The sequence below is a fragment of the Aspergillus eucalypticola genome (genome assembly GCF_003184535.1).
Source record: "Aspergillus eucalypticola CBS 122712 chromosome Unknown BO83scaffold_37, whole genome shotgun sequence".
Taxonomy (NCBI): domain Eukaryota; kingdom Fungi; phylum Ascomycota; class Eurotiomycetes; order Eurotiales; family Aspergillaceae; genus Aspergillus; species Aspergillus eucalypticola.
In genome coordinates, this window is record NW_020290311.1 from 13,195 (window position 1) to 27,695 (window position 14,501).

Below are 14,501 nucleotides of genomic sequence, written 5' to 3' on the forward strand. Positions count from 1 at the left end.
TGCTTCCTCAGGCTCCCTCTCGGGGAATCTCCCCTCGTTATTATCTCCGCCTCTCCAATGCTGCTGTTATCGTATACCGACTCCCTTTTCTGCAGGAACATATCTCCCGATTTACTCCAAGATCCCAATTCTTAAGCACAGCTATCCCATGGGGATACTTGATTTCACCCTAAAGTGAACCCATCGCTCCTGCGGCCGCGGCGTGGCTCTGGGCCAACGTCGCATCCCTACCGTCAGCCGGCATGATGCGATCGAGAGACCCTCGGGTCCGCCAGACAATCAACCAAATCCATCATAACCTCGAGTCTGCAAACGAGAGCGCTCAGGAGGGCTTATATACTTTTTCCCATAATTACGTGGTACCATGTTTTGCAGCGATTGGGAGCTGTATCTACTCATGCACTGCGCCTTGTCTCCCTAGCCGCGAAGACCAGCTTCGACGCCGCCGACGCGGCCGCGCAGAGGCTAATTTCGACTTCTACGATGACTGGGATAATGAGGATCCAAACGACGGTCTGCTAGGATGGGGTACTGACGAACTGGATCGTTTACTGGCTGGAAGCGGCTTGGCTCGGGGGAGTTCCGAACAGCCTCGAAGGCAGCGGAAAATGAGCTATGGTGCTCGGCGCACAAGGCGAAAGAGCACTGCTATAATGTCTGACGACCGTAATGACCCGACTGTTATTCCGAGTTCCTCCTTCCTGGGGTTTCTAGAGCGCTTCCCATGGAGATTTGGCGCCCGAGGGCTGAAATATCGGCCGTCAGCGGCAGATCTTCAAGAACATCCCGTGGGTTTGCGACGGCATGAACTTGAAGATGAGCCTCTCATAGAAGAAACCGAGGAAAGCGAGGGTCCAGCCACAAGAGTGAATGGGAGATATCGAAGTTCAACACAATCATCGCGTGACACGGCCAATTCCTTGAGCTCGCGTGGTGACTTGATCCCCAGCGACGAGGAAGAAGACGCAGTGCCACTAGATGATGAGTTCGCTCTAGCTCTGGCCAGTCGTCGCGGTACTGGACTCGATTCAATTGATCTGATAGGAGATAAGCCTGCAAGTATGAGGTCGGTGTCTGGGACGTTTAGTTTAAGAACAACCGCCTCTTCCAAGGAGGAGAGAAAGAAAAAGAAAAAGAGGAGCAGCCGTCTGCGGTCTCCGGAGGGGTCGTATGTAGAAGTCACTCGCCAAGCCAGCACTCCTACATTAGCCGATCTTAAACAGGAAGAAGAGCAAGCAGCGCTTGAAGAAGAATCAGAAATTGCGCGAAGACGGCTTGCTGCACAGCAGCTGGCTTCAACACGAGGCTTAAACCAAGCAAAAGACAAGGTAGGTAGCTCATATGATGATTTGTCTCATGCCAGAGTTATAGAAAATGGGCTAACAAAACATTTTATGTAGGCTTCACAAAGTTCACCATCTCCACAACCTCACACACCTTCGTCGGACGCCGCCCATCAAGAGTCCGCTGATAATCATTTAGACTCAACTGTAGAACACTCACTTCCTCAAAGTCAGGATGTACAAACTCAGCACTCGCTGAATCCGGGCTCCCCCGGAACCGACTCACAAACCGAACCATTCCCCCCATTTCCATCTACTCCGGAACTTCATGATGCTAGTCTTGCATCGCATCCGGGTCATTTCCACGACCAAAGCAATGCCTCAAATCTATCTGATCATGAAGATACAGCAGATGCTTTAAGGGATGATGCCTCTATTGATTGATCAAAGGGCGCCAGGTTGCTATGCGTGGAGGAAGCACGGCTAATCGCTAATCCAGGTTTGCAGGCCAAACCTAACCATCTAAAGTCTCATTTCCTTCAGCGATCTCTCTCATATATGAGGACGCAGCCATCTTATGCTTCTTATGGCGACATTTGAACTGTACATTAACATGATGATTCACGAAACTTGAATATATTCCGTATCTGGAAGATGTGACAATTCTTTCGTCTTCGTCTCACTACCACACTAGTAAACTCCTCGCCCGGTACTTTTATCTAGCTATGTCACCTAACAGCACAGCATCAATCATATCCGATATTACCCCCACCCAGAGCATCCGCACCTCCCTGCGCCAAAGCAGTATACTCCAATCGCGCCGACAACCCACCCTGATTCTCATCTGCTCTTGGCATCTCCCCAAGGGAAGGCATACTTTCACACAGCCACGGTGGATTCGCCAGAGACAAAATCTCCTGATCAAAGATCGCCCAAGCATAATCCTCTTCCGGAGCGGGGAATGCAAAATCGGGTCCCATCTCAGGCGGTGTATGCATGCTCTGTAGGCCCGACTCGAGTCGATCAGCCAGTATGCTATGGATGCTTGGCACAGATGAATGGTTCCTTTTCAGGCTATCAATGTGCTTTTCAATTAGCTGCAGGTCTGTACAGATGTAGGTCAGCAATGGATGTGGTTCACTATGAGATGAGTCAAGTATCACTCTTACCGTCTTGGTGTAGTACGCCGTCTTCGATCCCTCGGAGTAGTAGCATGGCTGCGAATGTTACCATCTAAAGGAAGTTAGCTGTGGTGGGTATTAGAGTATGGTGGTTTAGTAGAAGACTTACTATCAGATCCCAGTTGGACCATATACTAGCGTCGTCTAGACGAAGCCGCAGAACTGCACGGGCTGAGACTAGTAGTTCGTGTCTTTCGGCTGGTGCGATATCCGTAGAACCTAGATCGAATCCTCTGGCCGGATGATATATGGATAGGACGTATAGTTTGTGTAGATGGTATTGTAGGAGGATGAGTATGCCCTGGCGGTCAGAAGGGGATGGCTCTGGAAGTGACATTCGCGTCAGCATACTCTCCCTTGAACCGGGCCACTAAGAGATCTCACGAGATGCAGCATTATATCGAACTAGCCAGTCGTCCAATTTCCGGGCCCAAAGGCGGATAACCCGTGCATCTTCATCGGTGAAGGGTGTCCGGATCGGCGAGAGGACCTCACGCTCTTTTGCGCTTACAAAAGACCATATAGTGGGGAGACCTCTTCCGACAAAATGACTGAGTCCGTGATGCATCATTTGGATGAGGCCATGGAAAGCATTTTCTTTGCGGGCGTTGAATTGGGCAAGGGTGGATAGGGGTGGTTGTTCAGGTAATAGGGGACAACACATATGCATGGAAGCGTGCTCAATATCGATTACCTGGAGACCTGAGAACAGTCCAGCCCAGTCGTGAGTCGTGTGTTCGACTTCGCGCGGTGTGTGATCGAGTAAGAGGCGATACGCGATGGCTATCCATGTGCCAGTGGTTGGCACATAAGCTTCTGAGCCCAAGCTGGCCATAATTAGACCGAGAATGTTCTGAAAAGTCAGCGAATCGTCCTTAGTACATAAGGATTGATCAGGGTCTTCTGCGCTGTTCCCAAATATCTCCCATGGAGGAGTGTATGGCACTGGGTTGACAAGCTCGGCGATTGCGCAACACTGGGCGACAAAGTATCCTTTCGTAAACTCCGATAGATCGTTGGACGGGCCATGAAGAGCGGATATGAATAGAACTGATGCAAGTAAAAGGGGAGACGGTGATGCGAAAGCACTCTGATCCTTCAAGAAATGGAGGAGGGGTAGGTTGTTGAGGAATCTTCACGGGTATTAGTCCGCTCATATTTCAAGGCACTGTTCATGAGAAGGTTGCGTACGAATACCACAGATGCTTGATAACTGGCCGTGACCAGAGAGCATCATCCTGAACAGGCCGTGTGATCTGTTTGAGGTGTCTGACGGCCTTCCAGAGAGAGCGCAGAGACATGTTCTCGGACCCTTCATCCTGATCTGTGTCGAGACTACCTTCTGTTACGGAGCTGCTTCCTCTATCTAAGCCCAGGGCACTCTCAATCCTATCCAGGCGGCCAAGGATCGCATCGATGTCCTGGTTTCTATCTGGCGTGTCTTGTTGCAGTCGGACCACGTCATGAACTGCTAATGCTGCCTAGAACCAGTAAGCATGGTCTATGGGCATTTAGTCAACTAAAGTACTTACATTCGATCTTGGTCTGAAGACACAACTAGCCTTTGTGTGTCGGCATCGGCGGCATGGAGGAGTCCCATCCACGACACATTTCATCTTAGCGGCTATCAGCATGTCCAGTCAGATCATACAAGACCTAGTTACCCGTTTCTGACCTTTAATCTGCGGCAGTTGACTGCATAGGACGATCAGCTCTGCTTCGCTCAAGCCTTCAACAACCGATGCCACTTACCGCATGCCTTGGTCGGCTTTGGACCGAGGGTGATCGCTTTTGTTCCCCGCATGATGATGAGTGTGGCATTACTCAAGGTCTAGCAGCACCTGGTGAAACCTAACTCTTCGAGGTTTCTACACCCAGTGCCAATGGGCATGCCTTGTCAAAGGGCCTTAGAAGGATGTACTATAACTAGTCGAAAGCATAATTTGCCGGGTGCCACGTGAGTCGGAGCCATTCCTTTGACTATTTTAGCCTCTGATAAGGAGTGATTGAGCTTATTGGAAAATGGAGATAACAGCGAGATGTGGTCCCAATTAGCTGATCCGAGACCGGTCCATTCCTACTACTACTCTCATGGGATCGACACAGTTGCCCTTCCCATCAAGGAATAAAAGTACAGAGTACACTTCTGACCTGAAATTTCACCCCATTGCAATTGAAACGAGGATACTGTGATTGCATGTTCTATTTGGATCAACCACTGCCGACTCTGTTTCCTCGTTTTTAGTCCGCCCTGCGTAGGCTGAAAAGGATCAGGGCGGGTCTGAAAACGGGAATAGGGAAGTGTACCATGGTAGTAGACCTTCGCCTGCTGCGGGTTCACATTCCTGTTGATCTTGCGCTTGCTCCTTAGATAGGAGGACTGGCCATCTACCGGTCATAGTGCATAGACTGGAGATAGAGCTCGTCTGTTCTTGAGAGCGCGTGATTTGGATAGGCCACAGTGTCTAGACAATTCCTAACAACCAGAATGAGTGAAGAGTGAAGGGGTATTGTACATGTAAGAAAAAATCTATATACAGGCTCTTGTCGTGCGTGAGAGAATCGTGATAATAATACATGGTTATATGGTACACATGTCTGTCAAACCAACACCGACGGTTTTACTAAGGTTTCTGTTTCCAAAGTCAGTAAAAAGCAACAACGTAGGTATCAATCGCGTTCCTAATGTGGAACGTCTGGAAGCGCGTCTAGGCGGATGCCGCGGCATCCTGGGCGTCCATAGCAGCCTGGTCATTTTCACCGGAGACTCCCATGGAAAGCTTCCTCATATCCCAGCCGTCCGATTCCATCCAATCCTTCTTTTCGCCGAGAAGGCACACGGACCGCTGCGAGCCCTGGACCAAGAAGGACTCAGCTGCTTCATTAACATCCTTAGCCGTGACATCAAGGACCTGCTCTCTCCAGCGCTGATCCATCTCATGGGTCACGCCGCTCATGAAATATCTCGCACCCTCTTCATCAACGCTCATTGGAGCATCGAGACCCTGGAAAATGCCCAGTTTCGCCTCGTTGAGCTCCCGCTCCGACCAAGCTCGGTCCCTGGCGAAGACACCACTGTTCTCGAAGACCTTCAGGGTGTTAACAGGATTGGGATCCCGATAACTAGTGAAAGCGAACATTCCCTTCACCGGACCATTCATGGCACTCGCGCCATAGGCGCCGCCTTTCTCACGAATCTCTGGGTGGAGGTAGTTATGCGTCAGAAGCTGAGAGAGAACGCTAAGTGATGCACTGGATGAGCTGGTGAAAGGGACGGTCTGCATAGCCAAGCCTGAGTAATAGACCTTATAAGGCATGTCATAGAAAGCCTTGTGGGCACCCAAGCCGAGAGCTGAAATGCTGGGTGTAGATGTCGGTGAGCGGACTTGTGGTAAGCCCGTAAGCCACTTTTGTAGCACCGACTCATTTTGCTTGGCGCTGCTCTGCTCACAGACCATCCGAACACGGAGACCAGAGGATTTAGAAATAGCAAACGACTGAATTTGGCGAAGCTTCTCAATCAATTCCGCAAGGCGTTCTGGCGAGGTCTCTGCATCTCGCAGCAGATTAGCTGTAGCTTGCAACTGGGCAAGGCCGGATTGTTGTTCTTGAACCCAGAAGCTACGTGAAAGACCTGCTGCAGCGGCATTGAGGGCATAACGATGACCTGAACCAGCCACTGCATCCAAGGCGCCGTTGGTCGTCAGTCGCAGCAGTTCCTGGATCATGGCTGGCGCACTGGGACCAGTGAAGTCGGTCTCAGTGACAAGTGTAGTCATGATCTCCAGCATCTTCGGGATGTTCTTGTCCAAGGCATAACCAGAGAATTGGAGACCCTCGGCGAACTTTCCAAGCTGCGTCGGGGATGATATATGGAAGGAGGATGTGGAGATTCCACCCGTCTTCAACTTGATGATATCCTCCCACTGCTCCATTGACTTGCTGGCTGTGCCGAGACGCATTATGCAGTCATTGAATAGCGGCATCAAGAGACGGAGATCATCTGGCAAATCTTCAAACGCGTTCAACGCTTGGAAGTAGGTTAAACCGTTGGTAGGAGCCTCGCGCCAGACGACGTCTACGCCGTCAACCTTCGACTCTCGAACAGGCTTGCGCTCTTTCTCCCGAGAAATATCAGCAACACGAAGGGAAGGAAGGCATGACAAATCTGCGTTCTGTGCCTCCTCCTGGGTCTTCAACAATTGAAGCTCTTCCTCTGTCAGCTTAGCGACCACCTTCTCCAGGGAGCCATGCTGCTCAATGAGCTGGGTGAACTTTTCCTCCTTCCGAACCATTTCTTGTTCGTCCAACTCTTGGTTCCAAGTAGGACTGCCGACCATGGTGAAGGTCAGACAATTGTCATTCATGAGATACTTCTGCATTAAGGACTCCAGGTAGCCCCCTTCTCATATCTGCTCTTGAATTCATCAATGACCTCGTTCCAGGCGAGTTCCTTCATGGGATTGGAGCCATTGAACCATGAGGAGATGGTTTTCTCCATGACACCGATACCAAAGTTGGCAGTCTTGTGTCTTAGAGCTAGTTCCAATTGGTGAAGGAAACCGCGAACCTTCTCGTCACTGAAGCCCGTGGCGAGACACTCCTGGAAGACCTGTTGAATGGCACCTTTGACTTTAGGTGCTTCTTCTGCACTCACACCGGTAACACCAGCTGAGAACACGGGCACACGACCTGAAGCGTCAAGGCCCGTGTTAGGCGTGAATGAAGACCCCAAGCCACTTTCGATCAAAGCTCGATACAAAGGCGATCCATAACCGTCAAGGAGCAGCGAGGAAAGAATACCGGCCGAAAACGTCTCGACAACGTCAGCAGCGTCCCCCATATACCATGAAGTCGACGTTTTGTGCTGTTTGTCTTCGCTGGCGAATGTGTCGATCGGCCCCGAAACAGTCACGCTCTGAGGACCCTGAGAAAGATCGATCGGTAACTTAACAGCGGTGTCAGCCTCTCCCTTTTGGAAGCCATCCAGCACGCCCCCGATTTGTTGGAGATGAGCGCTTAGTGGCATATCACCGTAGGTGAAAATCTTGGCATTGCTGGGGTGGTAGTTGCGCTTCGAAAATTCGACCAATTGTTCGTGGGTCAAATCGGTGATGTACTGAGGGTCTCCTCCAGAGTTGTTGAGGGCGGGAATGATATTCTCCTTGTATTTGATGTAGTAGAGGTAATTGGCGTCCGAAATTTGGCCCTTCATCTCGTTGTAGACGACACCTTTGAAGAGGATATCCTCTGGCTTCTGCTCCGCCTGTGATTGTTCTCCGCCGGCCAATATGGCGCGAGGATCTTCCGGACCTAGCCGCCATCCTTCCTGTCTAAAATCTTCTTCCTTCAACAACGGATGGAAAGTGGCGTCAAGATAGACCGAGAGGAGATTCTGGAAGTCTTGCGGGTTTGTCGTGGCGAAAGGGTAGGTAGTATGGTCAGCGGAGGTGAAGGCGTTCATAAAATTTGAGAGAGACCGAGGTAGCATCTTGAAAAAGGGGTCGCGGATGGGATATCTAGGTAGAAAGTTCCGGGTTAGTCCACGGGCCCAGTATGTCACGCATTCTACGTATGTTAAGGAACACTCACTTTTCACTTCCGCAAAGTGTAGTATGCTCCAAGATATGCGGCACGCCAGTAGCATCTGGAGGATTCGTCTTGAACCCGATACCGAATACATTGTTCTTGTCTTCTCTAGCCACGTGGATGTAGTCGGCATCGGTTTTGTCGTGCTTCAAGCGGATTGCTGTAAGGTGCAGTTCTGGAACGTGCTTCTTCTCCTGAACAGTAAACCCATGGATCCCCTCACCGATATCCGGAAAGTTCTCAAGGCTTGTGACAGTCGAAGCAGATCTTCTTATCTGGCTCCAGCGGAGTAGAGGGCTATCCGATCTCAGTAAACGTCCGGGTTTCTGCAAGGCCGGAGCCGACCTCCGGCCTGCCCTTAACGATGAACGCAACATAGCGTTACTATGAAGATGGTAGCCAAGCCTAGAAACAGCAAAAGACTGACGGTCACCGGCTTGACTCTCACGGCGTGACGTACTTTAGCGAGTCCGCTGCCGGGGATTAGGGTACCAAAGGTGGTCGGAATTGGCGGTCCCGAGCGGACCGGCGTTAAGCGCAAAAGACTAGGATACGCAACCAATTGGCCAAACCGAGCACGATATCAGATAGATAAAGCGAGTGACGTGCTGTGGAAGCATTCGAGGATGGAATGCAAAAGTGGATGGAGAAGGGAGAAAAAAGAAAGGAAAGCAAAGCGACAGATCGGGCCTGCTATTCGGAAGGCGGACCGTGAATTAGAAAGGCGCCAAGAGAAGTTTTCAAAAGAGGCTAGTGCAGGTCAAGTGCGCATCCCCCCTCTTACGACTATTCAATCCTCCCCGGCAAGATCCTCAAGCCGTCCGGCGTTCATTAGTCGACTCCGTCGCCAAACTGCCTTTTGACTCTCAAGACACCCTGCAGGCTACATACGCCGTGTGATTTCGGTCAGCTTGGCAGAACCGGGCTAGTAGAGGGCCTGAGGGATCCATTACCCACCGAGTTCTCCAAGTCTGGGAAAAGGCCACCCAGGTTCTCCGCTACACTGGACAGTCGAATCACTGAGTCACTGTCGATTACAACACTCCCCTGTCTATCCGCAGCTTCGTCTTCGAATCGGACTCGCTCCTGGTCGACTCGTTGCCACCGCTCCGTGGCCTGCATAGCGAATCCATTTCCCGCCAGTCCTAGCCAACCGTTCCGGCTTCGCAATTTTCGTTTTCGTGGATTAGCCACGCGACCACCGCCAACGCAATCGCTCTACGATAACTCGAGTCGATCCCCATTCTAAAAGCTCGGAGCAATGTCTGCTGCAGCAATGTCGAAAAAGAACAAGGGGAAGAAGGTCGCAGACCCCAATGAGACATCCAAGCTCTTGGCTGCCAAAATATCGCAGTTGGAGCAAGATGCCGCTGGAGAAAAGGATCAGGAGGCCGAAATCGGTGCGTCTTTCTCATGAGTGCTGGATTACTTGGAGTAGTAGTTGTTTCATGAACGGGGGGCTAATGACCGTTTGCCTATAGAGCGCGAAGTCAAGAAGGCTACGAGGGACCTAAACCAACTCCTTAGCAACATCGAATCTCCGATGACACGGCTCGAGACGGTTCATAAGAAATACACCGAACTACTGGCCGATATGAAGAAGCTAGATCGCGACTACTCCAAAAGCAAAAAGCGGGCCGATCAACTGCAGAAAGATCAGGACAAGGGCAAATCCGAGTTGAACAAAACCGTTACTATGAAGGATAAATTAGAAAAGCTGTGTAGGGAGCTTACCAAGGAAAATAAGAAGGTCAAGGTAGGTTGGTCCAAGCTCTACAGCACTACTATCGCGCTACATCACGTAGGGAGATGACTAAACGAGATGGTTCATAGGATGAGAACAAGAAGCTTGAGGAGACTGAAAAGAAAGCGCGGCTTATTGTCAACGAACGCCTCGATTCTCTGCTATATGATATTCAAGACGTCATGGCCGCCAAAGGAAATCCCCGCAGTGAGAAAGCGGACATTGACCTAGACGAAGCGTGAGTTGCGGCTGTCTGCTTGATGTAGTCGGTTATTTCTGACTCTCTATAATAGTTTGCGCGCAAAGATTAAAACTATTGGCGAGAAGTTTGAACTGCGCGAATTACATTACAAGGCACTCCTTCGCAGCAAGGATGCCGAGATACAATGCCTTACCGCCAAGTACGAAGAGCAGCGCCGTACAGCCGAGAATGAAGCCGCTCGTTGTCGTGCTCTGAGCTCCCAGGTCTCTACCTTCTCGCATACCGAAGCCGAACTACGCAGTCAATTAAACATTTACGTGGAAAAGTTCAAGCAGGTATGGACCGATGTCGATGGCTTGCTCGGCCTCAGCCTCGTTTTGACCGCTGGTAATAATAATATCGCAGGTGGAGGATACGCTGAACAACAGCAACGAGCTTTTTCTTACGTTTCGCAAAGAAATGGAAGAGATGTCGAAAAAGACGAAACGGCTAGAGAAGGAAAACCACACCCTCACACGGAAGCACGATCAAACGAACCGCAACATACTCGAAATGGCGGAGGAGCGCACAAGGAATCATGAGGAGTTAGAAAAGTGGCGAAAGAAAAGCCATCATTTGGAAGCACTCTGTCGTCGCATGCAAGCCCAGGGTCGCGGGCAAGGTCTTGCTGCGGATTTGGATGGCGATGACGAGGGGACGGAGAGTGAATATGATGAGGACTATGAGGATGAAGAAGATGATGAAGGAATCAGTGACGATGACTACGAGCTCGACAGTCCGGATGGCGACATGAACGGAGACCGCAATATTCCCCAGCAACCCGAAAAGCCAGTATTCGGACCTCCTCCGCCCCCGAATTTGCTGGAAGCGCGAGCCAACGGGAATAAGGCAATGATCAATGGATGCCACTAATGCAATTTTCATCAATGTCATGTTTTCGTTGTTCATGTTTCCTTGGGCTTGTGACCAACAACGATTGCGAAGTCTTCGCCATTTGCGCTGGCAATGCCGCAATCGTCTCGGGTGTTCTTTACTTCTCTGTTCAGCTGCGTGGTAGTTGGCCTTGATGAGTTGAAAATATGCCTCCCTGAGAGCGTGCACTGACAATTGTGCAGTGTGGCGCTGGTCGCTCGGGGTCTCTCCTGTCTCCGTATGCAGATCTTGTAGCGGTTCGGCTCTTTGAAGATAGGTTGCCCTGCTCATTTAGGTTACTGTCCGCCTAGAATTGCAACATGCACCATCACAGCTGTGGAGATTTTGCAAGTCGTGGTCCTAACTTTTGTTCGCTTTTCCATTTCGTGTACTTGTACATGCTAGATCACTAACATCTAAACGTACTTATTACGCTATCATGAAAATTATTTGCAATACCAATATCATGTCACATATACCAGCATCCTTGGGAAAGATAAAGCAGAGCCGATGCCTCAATCAAAGTCTACTCGGCGGACCGTTAATATAGGATCCTCCCTTCTTCAGCATATCCACAGCCTGCTGGACCATCTCCCGGACAATCACACCAGCAGGTTTGATCTCCTGAATAATCGCCGAAACATCGCCCATCAAAAACGGCACATCGACATCTTTATCGTTCTTGAAGTCATGCTCAATAGGAACGATACCTTGAGCCGTCAATCTAGCAATGTCTTCAGGGCGCTTCTCCCACTCCTTGATATATTCATTAGGAAGCATGCGCAGTGGCCTCCCAGAGATGACTAGCGTCCGTTTCGTCTCTCCATACTGCGCACCAACAACAGCCTCCTTATGCAAGCGACTCGCACCACTTTCCTCCGAAGCAACAAACCTAGTTCCCACCCAAACCCCCGCGGCGCCCAGCATCAATGCCGCAGCCAAGCTCCGGCCATCATTGACACCACCGGCAGCAACAACCAACGCAGGCTGTCCCGTCAACGGGCTCTTATACTTTCTCGCCACATCCACCACCGCCGGTACGAGGACTGAAAACGGAATATCGCCCGTATGGCCGCCTCCCTCACCTCCTTGTGCACAAACGATATCCACGCCCAGCTTGAACGCCTTCTCAGCGTGCTTGGGTGCCCCGACCATGTTCATGATCAGGATGCCTGCGTCGTGGAGCCGCTTAATGACACGCTCCGGTGGCACACCAACTGCACAGACGAACAGCTTGGCACCATGCGAGATAACCACGTCGATGAGCTGGTCCAGCTGTCCGTGGGTGTAGTCATGGTTCGTGGCCCGTGCTCCTCCGCCGACCTGCGGCAAGGCCAAATCAACGCCAAATGGTAGCGAAGGGTCTTTGAGAAGTGATTTGAGTTCGGTCAGGATTTCGGATAGTTGCTCGGGGGTATAGCCCAGTCCGCCGACTGTTCCCAGACCGCCTGCGTTGGAGACTGCGGCGGCCAGAGGTGCTCCGGATGCACGAGCCATGCCTGCCAGCAGGACTGGGTGCTGAATCTTCAGCAATGAGCAAAGGGGAGTCTGGAGAGACATGGTTTCCGGAGCGAGAAAAAGGGACTGTATAGTGGTAGTTTGAATGGAGCTATCGCATAGAAAATTAACCGTCTAGCAATTGAGCAATGGGATGCGGTCAGCAACATACTCTTTGGCTCATAGACGGACAAGCCTACCTAATGGACTGTAAAGTGGGTTGATTTCAGATAGAATGTTTCCTCTATAACCTGAAATCGTAGCATCATGGACAAATCCATTGCTGGAGAATTCCTTCCCTTAGCATAAGTATCCTAGTGCAGAGCATATGATCCGCGGTGAAAGCAGGGAGACTGGCTTGTGCCTGAGGAGCTCAAATGCGGGGAAGCGGAGCTCCAAGGCGTTAGACCCGGCCGGACCGAGGCATTGGCCTCTGCTCGCTCTTGCCACTCGGGCCACATTGTGCATCTTCCTGTCTTCAACTTGGCGCTAACCCCAGTGATAATGGCTGATCATAAGAACTGAGTTCCTGAATTATGCGGGGTTGTGTCGTGTGCATATTTTCGAGCTAGCACAAGTAAGTTGCTGCTATAGCCACTAAGAGACGTGTTGGTGGCCGTGGTTTGTTTACGCTCTTCATTTGACAGACACTATTAACAGATGCTGTGAATTTTGGACTTGGGCTCAAAGCTCTATAACTACTACAAGAAATCGCTAATGAAAGACACATAAATCACATGCCTGCAATGAGCAAATGACGTTATTGGATATCAGAATAAAGCAGACCAAAGACCCTAATCTGACACAGCAAGTATGTTCACAGATGCAGTATACCCAGCAAAATTGAAAGCAAGAAGCCGACTGAAGTTAAGGTCATATCCTTATTTGCTGTCGCAGCTTGTGTTGCTTCCATGATCACCTGTGTTCCAGTCACCGTCCCCGACATAATCGCAATGTTCTTCCGTGGCCTATCAAGGAATCGATCAGCTACACAACTCTTTGCCAAGTGCACCACATGAACCGCTTACTCGTTTATGCCATTGCTTCCATCTTTCGATGATTCTTGTTTGATTTCTGTCGGTATACTCGTACCGGTTACTGTCGTTGCCGCCGTTTCTTCATTTGATGGTGCGGAAGTTGTCAAGACCCGGTAGGGATAGGTGACAGCAGGACCTGGGGGTGGCTGATAGTAGCCTACCGCGCCTTGAGGCGCTGTTGCAAGAGATCCTGGAAGGCTCCTTCTGAACAAGTTCGAGTGCAGGCCGCGTAAAAACGCGTCGAGATACGCTGAGGTGACGATGCTCGCTATCAAACCGGCGAGTAGAAATCTGCGCAGCAGGTGGCCGAAAGGAAGTAGAACTCGCATTTTGACAAAAGACCACTGTTCGAGTATGAGAATTATCTGCAATTAGCTGCTTTGAATATGGGTCAAACAGTATGGGCAAAGAAACCCTGCCAAACAGGGAAACCAAGCCCATACATATTGCACTGGACCAAAGCGTCAACCTGGATGGGGCGCATTCCCATCCATTCGGCATGCCACACACAATGCCACATCCCTCGCTGACAATTTTCATCTTCCGGTATCCCGATGATGTTTTGAGTCATTCGGCTTTAGTCGGATTGAAGGACACTGCTGCCACGGAGTAAACTTCCGGGAATCCAGATTGTAGAATGAAGGAAGGAATGCTTGAGCGCTTGAACGAAGGGATGGCGCGCTGGCGAAAAATGGACCAGACCATCCCTCTATCGAGTTTCAGGTTTAGCACACCTTTATTGGCGCAAAAATTGTCCGCGATAATGAAAGCGAAACGTAAGCCTTCCTGTCTCGTGCAAAGACCTTCTTATCAGCCAAGACGATAGTCCTCAACAGGCCGGTAGTGTCGAAGCAAACCGTCCAAGATCTGCTAATTTTCAAGCGTATAGAAGATAAGCCCCGTATAATGTGGACGAAGGCGACTGTCTGGATATCCCTATCTCTGTTACGTTCTCCAGACATGGTCGATTAGTATGTTCTTTTACAGTGGAGACCGGAAGGCGCAGACTAGGATACAGAAGGTTTACAGGAATCGCGAGTCCAGTCAATTCTCGAT

At 50.5% G+C, this 14,501-nt stretch overlaps 6 protein-coding genes across 6 annotated transcripts; 2 read left to right on the forward strand and 4 right to left on the reverse strand.

Annotated features, from left to right (window-relative positions):
- Positions 1 to 52: 52 nt before the first annotated feature.
- On the forward strand, positions 53 to 1,934 carry BO83DRAFT_370891 (uncharacterized protein). Its single transcript, XM_025529912.1, has 2 exons — positions 53 to 1,328; positions 1,401 to 1,934. The coding sequence occupies exons 1-2, from the start codon at positions 243 to 245 to the stop codon at positions 1,725 to 1,727; spliced, it is 1,413 nt and encodes a 470-aa protein (XP_025383016.1). The 5' UTR covers positions 53 to 242; the 3' UTR covers positions 1,728 to 1,934.
- Positions 1,935 to 1,978: 44 nt separating this feature from the next.
- Positions 1,979 to 8,686, reverse strand: cym1 (pitrilysin family metalloprotease cym1). The gene is made up of 9 exons (XM_025534361.1): positions 8,057 to 8,686; positions 6,900 to 7,983; positions 5,305 to 6,852; positions 5,226 to 5,283; positions 3,656 to 3,941; positions 2,849 to 3,597; positions 2,574 to 2,788; positions 2,453 to 2,516; positions 1,979 to 2,388 (listed from the first exon to the last, which is right to left on the reverse strand). The coding sequence occupies exons 1-9, from the start codon at positions 8,428 to 8,430 to the stop codon at positions 2,030 to 2,032; spliced, it is 4,737 nt and encodes a 1,578-aa protein (XP_025383017.1). The 5' UTR covers positions 8,431 to 8,686; the 3' UTR covers positions 1,979 to 2,029.
- A 198-nt stretch (positions 8,687 to 8,884) lies between these two features.
- BO83DRAFT_431761 (uncharacterized protein) lies at positions 8,885 to 9,175 on the reverse strand (the record flags this gene model as incomplete). The annotated part of the gene is made up of 2 exons (XM_025535593.1): positions 8,885 to 8,929; positions 9,011 to 9,175. 2 exons carry the CDS (start codon positions 9,173 to 9,175, stop codon positions 8,885 to 8,887), a joined length of 210 nt encoding a protein of 69 aa, XP_025383018.1.
- Positions 9,135 to 11,171, forward strand: BO83DRAFT_159438 (taxilin). Its single transcript, XM_025526309.1, has 5 exons — positions 9,135 to 9,453; positions 9,535 to 9,809; positions 9,887 to 10,035; positions 10,091 to 10,334; positions 10,405 to 11,171. Exons 1-5 carry the CDS (start codon positions 9,315 to 9,317, stop codon positions 10,909 to 10,911), a joined length of 1,314 nt encoding a protein of 437 aa, XP_025383019.1. The 5' UTR covers positions 9,135 to 9,314; the 3' UTR covers positions 10,912 to 11,171.
- Positions 11,172 to 11,329: 158 nt separating this feature from the next.
- BO83DRAFT_347972 (NAD(P)H-dependent flavin oxidoreductase) lies at positions 11,330 to 12,733 on the reverse strand. Its single transcript, XM_025528832.1, has 2 exons — positions 12,609 to 12,733; positions 11,330 to 12,543 (listed from the first exon to the last, which is right to left on the reverse strand). Exon 2 carries the CDS (start codon positions 12,469 to 12,471, stop codon positions 11,431 to 11,433), a length of 1,041 nt encoding a protein of 346 aa, XP_025383020.1. The 5' UTR covers positions 12,472 to 12,543; positions 12,609 to 12,733; the 3' UTR covers positions 11,330 to 11,430.
- Positions 12,734 to 12,916: 183 nt separating this feature from the next.
- Positions 12,917 to 13,774, reverse strand: BO83DRAFT_456668 (uncharacterized protein; the record flags this gene model as incomplete). Its single annotated transcript, XM_025537076.1, has 2 exons — positions 12,917 to 13,376; positions 13,437 to 13,774. 2 exons carry the CDS (start codon positions 13,772 to 13,774, stop codon positions 13,226 to 13,228), a joined length of 489 nt encoding a protein of 162 aa, XP_025383021.1. The 3' UTR covers positions 12,917 to 13,225.
- Positions 13,775 to 14,501: the final 727 nt, after the last annotated feature.